The sequence below is a fragment of the Cygnus atratus genome, chromosome 13 (genome assembly GCF_013377495.2).
Source record: "Cygnus atratus isolate AKBS03 ecotype Queensland, Australia chromosome 13, CAtr_DNAZoo_HiC_assembly, whole genome shotgun sequence".
Classification (NCBI taxonomy): domain Eukaryota; kingdom Metazoa; phylum Chordata; class Aves; order Anseriformes; family Anatidae; genus Cygnus; species Cygnus atratus.
The window spans coordinates 6012470-6022631 of record NC_066374.1 but is presented as its reverse complement, the minus strand read 5'-3'; the positions used below and the strand labels follow the sequence as shown (position 1 = coordinate 6022631).

The 10162-nt window shown below is 60.7% G+C and overlaps 1 protein-coding gene across 1 annotated transcript; it reads left to right on the top strand.

Moving 5' to 3' along the window:
- Nucleotides 1–403: 403 nt before the first annotated feature.
- Nucleotides 404–6247, top strand: FAAH2 (fatty acid amide hydrolase 2). The gene is made up of 11 exons (XM_035541715.2): nt 404–664; nt 752–834; nt 929–1062; nt 1208–1417; nt 1789–1908; nt 2591–2726; nt 3330–3447; nt 3849–3968; nt 4337–4448; nt 4758–4952; nt 5460–6247. The coding sequence occupies exons 1-11, from the start codon at nt 488–490 to the stop codon at nt 5633–5635; spliced, it is 1581 nt and encodes a 526-aa protein (XP_035397608.1). The 5' UTR covers nt 404–487; the 3' UTR covers nt 5636–6247.
- The last annotated feature ends 3915 nt before the right edge of the window (nt 6248–10162 follow it).

The following is a 10162-nucleotide window of genomic DNA, read 5'->3' as shown; positions in this document are numbered from 1 at the left end:
CCAAATCCCCTCAGCCCCCTGGAGCTCTGCGGGGGAATGCGACCCCCGGGGCGGCGGGGGGCGGCGACGGGTCGGGGCGCTGCCTTCAGGCACGGCTTGTTTGTTTGTTCCCCGCACCATCAGCTCCCGCGGCGCTCGCCCCGAGGCCGGAGGCGATGACCCCAAAGGCCAAGCTCCTGAGGGCCGCCTCGGGGCTCTCACAGCGCTGACACCTCACGACCCCTTCCCCGGGACCGCCCCAACCCCCGGCGGCCATTTTGCCGCGGCGCTGCGAGCCCGGCGCCCTACGCCGGTTGCGCGCCCTACGCCGCCGCCGCAGCGCCCCGCGCCGTTACCACGGCAACCGCGCCCTCCTTCCGCGGCGGCGCCGCTGACGTCACTGCCCCGCCCGCCCCCGGCCGCGCTAGGAGCACTAGGGGCGCTAGGGGCACTAGGGGCACTAGGAGCACTGGTAGCACTGGTAGCGCTAGGGGCGCCGGGAGCGGCCATGTCGCTGTCGCGCGCCGAGCGGTGCCTGGCGCTGCTGCTGCGGCTGCTGTCCCGCGCCTGCCTGGCGCTGCTGGGGCTGGTGGCCCCCGCGCCGCCCCGCGCCGTGCCCCCACCGCGCCGCCCGCTGCTGCTGCTGCCCGCCCGGCAGCTGGCGAAGCGGCTCCGGCAGCGGCAGGTGGGGCACCCAAGGGTGCTGGGGGGAGGGGGTGTAGGGTGTGTGGGGGGCACCCTCGTCGCTGAGCACCTTCCTCCCCCTCCCCAGGTGACGTGCGTGGAGGTGGTGGAGGCCTACATCGAGAGGATCAGGGAGGTGAACCCGCTGATCAACGCCGTCGTCAAGGACAGGTAGCGCGGGGGCTACCTTATCCCCCTTATCCCTTACCCCCCCGCCATGCTTCGCAGCAGCACCGGAGCTGCCTCTCCCCTGGGTTCTGCGCAGGTTTGAGGAGGCCCTGCAGGAAGCCCGGCAGGTGGACAAGCTGCTGGCAGAGAGCCCCGGCGAGGACTACCTGGAGGAGAAGTTCCCCTTCCTGGGGGTCCCCATCACCGTCAAGGAGGCCTTCTCGTTGCACGGTGGGTTCGCCCCCGCGCCTCTTGCAGCAGGAGCGAGGCGGCGGCATGCAGCGCCTTGGGTGGCGGGTGGCCGCTGCAGGGAACTCGGGGGGAAGCGGCATCCCTCTCCCCGCCTGCCTCCCTTTTGATGACCCTTACCTTGCAGGGATGCCCAACACCTCCGGCCTGGTCAACCGCCGCAACGTCATCGCCACCTCCGATGCCACGGTGGTGTCACGGCTGAAGCAAGCCGGCGCCATCCCGCTGGGGGTGACCAACTGCAGTGAGCTGTGCATGTGGTACGAGTCCAGCAACAGGGTCTATGGCCGGACCAACAACCCCTATGACCTGCAGAGGATCGTGGGGGGCAGCTCAGGTGAGCATGCTGCTCCGGGAGGAAGGGGTCAAAATGCAGAAAGGAAATTACTCCCACTGCACGCTGCTTTAACTCACTGCTGGGCTCCTACAGAGCTTGCAGGCATTGTCCGGGGCAGTGCAGGAGGTGATTTGTAGGTGCAGCGTCTTCACACCTCCTGGGTGTCACACTTGGCACTGCTTCATCTTGCTATGGGTACAAAGAGCAGTGCAGATGTGGCATTTAAGCAAAAATCCCCTTGGCCTGTTTTCCCAGACATTGCAAAAGTGGCTCCCACCCTGCGTGCACACAAAGGGAAGTGCCTACTGCAGGATGCTTCTGCTTGTTCTGCACTATAAACCACCATTTTTGCTTTATTTTCTCCTGTGCAGGTGGGGAGGGCGGTGTCCTTGCAGCCGCCTGCTCGGTGATAGGTGTGGGCTCCGACATCGGCGGCAGCATCCGGATGCCAGCTTTCTTCAACGGCGTCTTTGGCCATAAACCCACCACAGGTGAACCTCTGCAGGTGAAATGCACAGAGGAGGAGGGCTGTGGGAGGAAGCTCCTCTGCTTGCCTCCAGTGGGTTTTTCCACCGTGGGGCTGCCGCGCACTGACAAGCAAATTCTTGCACGGGGCAAGCCCACTGCGTGAGCGCCGCAATGAGAAACCGTCTGATGGCAGGATGTCAAGTGCATGGGAGGCGGGAGGTGTCTTGTGACAGGTATTGCATCCCCAGCGTGGGATGTTTTTCCAGCACTGGTATATGCTGCTTGGGTGTTTCCCTGACAGCAAGGACACAGGGCGCTTTCAGGTAGCGTCAGGGGTGGTTTTCAGCCTGGCAGGGTGCTTGGCTGTGCCAGCTGGCTGCTTTTCCCCCTTGTGCACATTGCCCTGGGGTTGTGAACGCCCTGAGGAACACCACTGGAAATTCCTGGAGCACCAGTGCAATCCCCAGGGTACCTATGCAAATGCCTGGAGCAGAAACACAATCCCCAGGGCACCGTCACAAATTCCTGGAGCAGAAATGCAGTACCCAGGGCACCGCTGCATGTTCCCAGGGCAGCAATGCAAACACTTTACACACAACCCCTGAGCTGCAGCGGGAGACCGTGGTGCTGCAGGGCTCGCCCCATCTTGCACTGGTGGTGCTGGGGATGCGGCTCGTGGTGAGCGACGCCTCTCCCTGCTTGCAGGAGTGGTCCCCAATGACGGGCAGTTCCCCATCGCACAGGGGGTGCGGACCAGCTTCCTCTGCACCGGGCCCATGTGCCGCTACGCCGAGGACCTGGAGCCGATGCTGCGGGTCATGGCTGGCCCTGGAGTCCACAAGTAGGTTGCTCTTGGTGCTTCACGCTGCTGAGCTGGTCCCAGCTGCTTCCCTGGGGGAGTTGGCCTTTTATGTGTTATGACTGCTTTTTCCTGCCGCTGCAGAACTGGTTTTCCATCCCTACTGCCACTGGGTTGCTGCTCTCGCACCTGAACAGCATTTAGTGTGCATGCACCAGCAAGGAGCGAGGTGCAGGCGGGGCAGGTGCTGCTGCTTGCTGCAGCCTTTGCAGGCTCACGGTGCTTCACATGACAACATGTTCCATTACTGCTTTCATTTCTACCTTGGCCCTTGCCATGCAAAGCTGCAGTCCTGACCTCAGCCTCAGGCAGGATCTGTCCCTACAGGGTGCACCTTGAGGGACAAAGGTTTTTCTGACTGCTACAGCAGCAATAAACATGCAAAGCTGGCAGAGCACAGGGCCAGTGGGATGAGCAAGCAGATGGGGAATGGGCAGTTTCAGGGTGTCTGTGTGTGTTGAGGGACCTTCCTTCCCACACTGACCAAGAGCAGAGTGTCCTGAGGATGTTTCCAAGCCTGTGAGCAGCTCCGGAGCAGGGAACGAGCCAGGCACGGATTTGCAAGCAGCCTCGTTCCCTTTGCAGGCTGAAGCTGAACGAAAAGGTGTCGCTGGAGAAAATCAAGTTTCTCTGCATGGATCATGATGGTGGGTCCGTTTTTGTGTCGCCTGTGGACAAGGAGATCCTGCAGGCCCAGAAGAAGGTAGGAAGGAAGGGGGAGAAGATTCTGTTCTTGTTCTGCATTACAGTGGAAACACAGTGGAAATGTTGCAAGTGGCTGCTGGCGGCCTTGCACTGGTGTTTGACTGTACTGGGGTATCCAGAGCTTTTGGTGCAATTTCCATCGCAACGGCTTTATTTTGCTTCCTTAACCTCTCCTCTTTACACCATGGAGACCTTCCAGGGTTGCTGGGGGGGGAGCCCCAGGATGGTTTCCCCCTGCTCAGTGCAGAGAGGAGCTGCTGGGGGCCCTGTGTGGTAGCAAAAGAAGCTGCTCCATGGGCTCTCTGTCCCATGGACCTCCTCTCTCTCCCTCATTCCCATGGGTTTACGGCAGTATATTGTGTCCTCGTAGAATCAAATCCTTCCCACTGTCCCCACCAGGTGGTGGAGTACCTCGAACGCGATCTGGGGGTGAAGGTTCACCGCGTGTCTATCCACAAGATGAAGTATTCCTTCCAGATCTGGTCGGCCATGATGTCTTCCAACGACAGCGATGGGCAGGTAGGTGAGATGGCACAGGCAAAGGTGCCTGGGGCCAACCGTGGAGAGTTACGGACTTGCCAGACCTGCCCAAAAGCTTTCTGTGCTCCTGTGGTCCCCGCAGTCCTCCTCCCACCTCCTTCCAAAGCCACGCAGGTCTCACCTCCATGCTGTGCACCTCAGGCCAGGGCCCTGCTGCAAATTGGGATTAATACGCATTAGCATCCCGGGACTGAGGCGGCGGGTTAGCAGCGAGCCGTCATCTCTCCGAGCATTATGTGCTGCTCTGCAGATGCAAAATGCCACGGTGCTGATCCGTTGTACGAAAACGGGAATCGCGTGCATTGTGGCGCGCTGTTGCTGCAGGAAGGGTGTGTGTGTGATTGCAGGATGCTCAGGTCTTCACGGACCTGCTCGGGGATCACGGGAAGCCGGTGTGGCCGCTGTGGGAGCTGATGAAGTGGCTGGTGGGGATGTCTTCTCACACCCTCCCGGCCATCGGTAAGCGCGAGCCCCGTGGTGCGTGGAGGTGCTGCTGTCTTGGCAGCAGATAACGGGGGATAATGGGGAACCCTCGTTAGCGGTGTCATGCTGCTGCCTGATGAGTGCCGAGGTTGCTCTGCTCAACCCTTGAAGCAGTGGGCATACTGAAAGACATTCCCCCACCAAATCTGGGGAGTGTCTCCTCCACCTGTAAGTGGTGGACAATGTTGCATATGCCTTCACAATGTGCCTCCTAGCCTGCTGTAACCCACAGTCCTGTTCGCTCCGCTTTAACGCTTTATTCCTGTTTGTACCCTTGCCCTGTAGCCCTGGGGCTGACGGAGAAGCTGGTGAAACTCAACCTTGGTGCTAACGCCAAGCTGGTGAGCATGGGGAAGAGCCTGCAGGCTGAGATGGAGACCTTGCTGGGGCCAGATGGAGTGCTCCTCTACCCATCCCACCCCACCGTAGCTCCACGGCACCACTCCCCACTGTGCATGCCCTTCAACTTCGCCTACACAGGTGAGCAGCTGCAGCTCCCCCACTGGGACCTCCAGCGCTAACAGCAGGGTTATCAGAGGGGTGCCCCGCTGCTCCAGAATACCACATCATCACTTGGTGCTCTTGCACCCTGGCCCAGAGGGATGTGCTCGACATGATACAGCTGGCAGCGTGCTTTAGCAGCCACCCCAGAGCTGCTGCACGTCTTGGGGTGCAGCTTGGAGCTCCCTGTGTGGCTCTTCTGCATCTTGAGCTCCTTGTTGCCAGCTCCGTGGTGCGATGCTGTCTGGCTTTGGAGCAATGTAGGGATGGTGCCTGAAGCAGATCATGGCACCTCACAGCAAGTACCACCCAAGGGTGGCATCACTTGTGGGTCATCACTGTGATGCTGGCAGCCTCCGGCCGGTGATGTCCCCTTGTCATCCTGCACTGCCTGGTGGTCACCTAGCTCGGTGGACCTGATCCGTGCAAGATATTGGCCACCGAGTCAGCCAGGGAAGAGCTCTGATGTGATCTTCTCTCTTCCAGCCATCTTCAACGTTCTGGGCTTGCCCGTCACGCAGTGCCCGCTGGGCTTGAGCAGCGAGGGCTTGCCGCTGGGCATCCAGCTGGTGGCAGCCTCCTACAACGACCACCTGACGCTGGCTGTGGCTCGGTACCTGGAGGAGGCCTTTGGAGGATGGGTGCTGCCTGGCAAAGCTTAGCCCGGCCTCTAGGAGGCAGGGACAGAGGTGGCCACGCTGGGAAAGGCAGCGGCAGGCGCTGATGTCCCGCCACTGCCTTCAGCCTCCGCGCTTGGAGCATCCTGACCACGTCCAGCCCGTGTCCTCCTGGGCATGGGGGTGCCCGTCCCTCTGTAGCGCCTGCTGCTTTGAAGGCGCTGCGTGAAGGCAAGGGAGAGGAGGCTGGATAGGGCATGGGTGCTGCAGAACTGTCTTCATTCTCCTTGGCCTCTCCCTACCTATGACTTGGGCTGCTCGTGGGCGCCCCAGAGGCGTCCTGGTCCCTGCAGCCTCCGTGATGTGCTGCAGGGCGTCCCTGAGCCAGCAAGCAAAGCAGGAGGTGATGCTGGCGGTGGCTGCACAGAGAAGGGACAAGTGTTTGGTCTCGTGAGCCTTTGATAGCACTGAAGAGCTATTTGACTGCAGCTCTCTGTGTGCAGAGATGGCTAACACATCTCCTGCCCACAGCTTCTTGGGATCACCCAGCCTGATCAGCATCCCATGCTCCTGCCCTCCAAGGTGCCCGCTGCGCTATGGCGCAATAAGTGCGACATGTTCTCAATGAGGATAACATTAAAGAGTTTGTCTGCCCAGTGCCTGCGTGTCCTTGTCCCGGCAGCCCTGCTGGTGTGGTGTTGGTGACAGCCTTGTCCCCAAGGAGCCCACCTTGGGCTGCAGCTGCTGCTCGCTTTGCAGGGTGGTCACAGCGTGCTCCTCTTGCAGAGCATCAGCCTGGTGCTTGTCCTGCTCCCTGGGGTCCTGCTGTTCAGAGGGTGTTCTCTGGGTGCCAACCAGCAGCATCTGCACTGGGTGATGCTTGAAGGCTTAAAACCCAGGGAGGCGCTGATTTGGGGAACAGCTTGCAGAGGGCACTGCTGAGCCAGCTGAGAGCCTGGTGGAGCCTGCAGCAAGGTAACTGAGTCAAGGAGGAAGGAAGAGAGAAGAAACCTGACCCAGGGGTAAAAAAAAACCACGAACCACCAAAGCAACATCACGTGTTGTGCCGTGGGACGTCTCCGTCAGCCTCCAAGTGCAGCTGGGTTGGGCACGGAGGACGCAACCAGTAGCCTGTCCCTGCGACCAGGTGGCCAAAATGGTGGGCAAACGTCTGGAGATATTTCCAGAGGAAGCTCAGAGCATCTCATAGGCTAACGTGGGGTTTTGGAGCTGGACTGACCTGGGCTTGGACTCCAAAGCTGTTTGCTGCAAGGCATTCCCACCACAGCAGGGCACAAATGGGCAGCTGCATGGCCGAAGGTAGGGAGAACTCGCAGGGCTTTGGTGTGGCGATGGGAGAAGCTGGGGGAAGAGGGCTGCGTGGAGCTACCTCCACGTGGGGCAGCTAAAAAGCCAGGGGCTTAGAGAGCAAACACTGCTGGGCATAAATGCTGCTCCTCTCGGTGGGTTTCGGAGCTTTTTGATGGCTGGGGGCACCATGTTTCCCCCAGCCAGGGTGCAGGCATGCATGGCATCCTCCTTGTCCCTGGGGTCACAGCACCAGCGCCACCGGTTTGGGCAGCGCTGCGTCACCGCCGCTGTCCCAAACACACCCATATCCTGGCAGCGCCGGCACCTGCCTCCCGCGGGCTTCCCAGAGCAAGCAGACGTGCTGGGTGAGCACACTGAGGTGGCTGCAGCAGGAGGTCGCCGCAGCATGGTGGAGCAAGGGGTGGCAAGCTGTCCCCATGCGTCCCCTTGCCACCACAGCCCCCGTCGTGGTGCTGCTGCCCCCCGTCCCATGGGGACAGTGCAGGGGTCCCCAGCAGCCTGCGGAGGCGGCACCCTGTGCCACGATGCCCACACCTAGGCATGCAGCCTCTGTGGGCAAGGTGTGCTTGCAGCAACTTCGGGGGGGGGGGGCGGAAACAAACACCTGTTTTCTGTAATCCCAGGTTCTGGCTGCCCGTCGTGGCCACGGGTGGCCAAAGTGCTCGAGCACGTGGTGGGATGCAGCGTGGCAATGTAGAGCAGATGGACACGGGATGAGCCCTGTGCTGAGCCTGCTGCTGTCCCTGGCTGGCTGCACCCTGCTTCAGGGTGAGTCCTGCACCGGGCAGTGGCACCACAAAGTGGCCCCACGGGTGGGAAAAACTACGGGGACAGCTCTTAGACAAAAAAAAAAATTCACCTGCGGGGAGGTCGGGTGCAGGGGGCGCTTGGTCAAAGCGGGGGGACCCACGCAACGTGGCCAAGGAGGACGGGGGCACGCACATGCTGGGATATGCAAAGCAGGGTGACAGAGCCTCATGCCCCCGCTCCCCCCAGGCGTGCCGTTCCCACCCCAGGATGTGAGGCTGGAGGCCCAAAACTTCCACGCGCAGCTGCGGTGGGAGCCGGACCCGCGCACCCCTGGCGAGGCCACGTACCAGGTGGAGTGGAAGAGGCGGTAGGTGGTCTGCATGGGCTCAGCGCCCCAGCAGGGTGCACCCCAGCACCCCGAGGACTGCTTTCCCAAAGTAAATATCCCATAATAATAGAAATGCAGAGACCAGCTCGCCCAAGCCCTGCTTGGGCAGGGTCAGCTCAGGATGTGTCCTCTTGCATTTTGACCGCCTTCAGGGGTGGAGGCTCCACAGCCTGCCGGGGCAACCTGTTCCCTTTGTTGGTCGCCCTCAGTTAGAAACAGTTCTTTTGTTTGGGGTTGTTTGGTGGTCATTATTTCCTTATGCTCAAATGGCAGTTTTGTATTTCAATTCCTACCCGTCGTCTCTTGGCCTTTCGTTGGGCAGCACCGAGAAGCTCCCAGCTCCAGCAGCATCGCTCCACCAGGTGTCTGCCCGTGTTGATAAGGTCCCCTTGCCCCAAGCCACTTTCTTTTGAGGCTGAGCCTTCCCAGGTCATCTTTTTGGACCTCCACTGGGCTCGCTCCTGCGTGGAACAGCCCCCTGCCTTGACCTCTTAGCGCAGCCCACGCCTGTATCTTGCTCTCCAGCCCTCTCACTTCGATATTTAATGGCTAGGGGAAGGGTTTTCCTTCTGGCACCTTCTCCCTGCATTTTCTCCGTGGGCAGAACCTCCAACTGGACCAGGGCAGATGCCTCCTGGGGGAACCACACCGGCTCGCCCTGGGTGTGCCAGCTGTATTTCGACGAGATCTACGATATCTACTGGGCGAGAGTGAGAGCCACGGAGAACGGCAAGCTGTCCCCGTGGGTCTATTCCAGTGAGCTGCAGCCATACAGAGACAGTAAGGACCAGGGAGCACCTTCAACCACATCCCTGCTCTTCCTGGGGGGCTGATGGGCAGAGGGGTCCTTGGAGAGGTGGGAAAAGTGCCTGGGCAGAGGAACAGGGTGGGAGCAAGGAGAAGGGCTCGGTGTAGAGGGAGGGGATGGAGGAGAAGATGCAGTTGAGATGAAAACCCTGGATGGGATGCCCCAGGCCATCAAGAACTTGGGTTTCTGGAGAAGGCATTGAGATGGGGTAGCAAAAAGGATGGGATGTCCCTTCACAACTAAAAGCATCCCTTGTTCATCCCAGCCATAGGTGCAGAGTCACTGGGTGCGGGCGATTTTGTCGCAGCAGATTGGTGAAGGCAGGAGCACCATTCTGTCAGAAAAGCATAATTTCTAGAGACATTTCTAGAGAAATTAACTGTTTTGAAGGTTTGTTTTGCTTCCTCCTCCTTATTTTTTTCTCTCCATACAGCAATTGTGGGCCCCCCCAGGTTGTCCTGGCTGTTGCAGGGCCACATCCTCAGCATCAACGTCACCGCGCCGCTCACTCCGTTCAGAGGCAAGAAGGGCTCCTACAAGCCGGTCAACAAAGTGCTGCTGAAGCTGTGGTACTGGCTGCACCTCTACGACGGGGATGTGCTCACCCAGCAAGTGCGTGGCGGGGTGGGGACACGGGGGAGACAACGGCAAAAGGGCACAGGGTGCGCAGAAGCTTCCCTGGTGCAGCGGGGATGCTCTGGAGCCCGCGTCCCATTGCGCTGGGGTGGTAGCAGCAGGGCGTTGAGCTGGCAGCACCCATCAGGTTGTTCCAGCCCCTGGGTAAGCAGATAAGGGGTGGTTGATGGTTTGCACCCCCAAAATCAGGGCTTGCAGAGCTTGTAGGGCTTGGGACCCCCTTTCCTCTTCTGGCCTGCAGGTGTACTGAAAAACGAACAATTTGGGGATGAAAGCATGGGGGGGTCTGTTGCACAGGCACGCTCGGTGCCTCGGCCACGCACCCCCTCTGCTTGCAGGTGCCCTGCAGGCGGAGCATGAGGGGAGCACCGTGCACCTTCAGGCACCTGAAGCCGAGCACTCGGTACTGCGTCCGCACGGTGGCAGTGGGCATGGCCCCCGGGCGGAGTCGGGAGGCTGAGCAATGCCTGGTGACCCCGGCAGCTCCTGCAGGTGAGAGCTCGCTGCGTCCTCCTCACAGCCCACCTGCATCGCGGGCACGCGGCAGGGTGCGGGTCGCACACCCTGGGCTGATCTGCTCAGGGCTGGACCCATCTCGGGGGGATGCTGCCTGTCGTGGGAGCTGCTGGGGATGCCAGCCGGTGTCCCTCCACCCCTC

What these genes read in the sequence shown, in the direction of transcription:
- FAAH2 (XM_035541715.2), top strand. Translation starts at nt 488, where the DNA reads ATGTCGCTGTCGCGCGCCGAGCGGTGCCTGGCGCTGCTGCTGCGGCTG. An exon ending in AGCGGCTCCGGCAGCGGCAG is followed by an intron (nt 665 to 751) that starts GTGGGGCACCCA and finishes CCCCCTCCCCAG; the next exon opens with GTGACGTGCGTGGAGGTGGT. An exon ending in GATCGTGGGGGGCAGCTCAG is followed by an intron (nt 1,418 to 1,788) that starts GTGAGCATGCTG and finishes TCTCCTGTGCAG; the next exon opens with GTGGGGAGGGCGGTGTCCTT.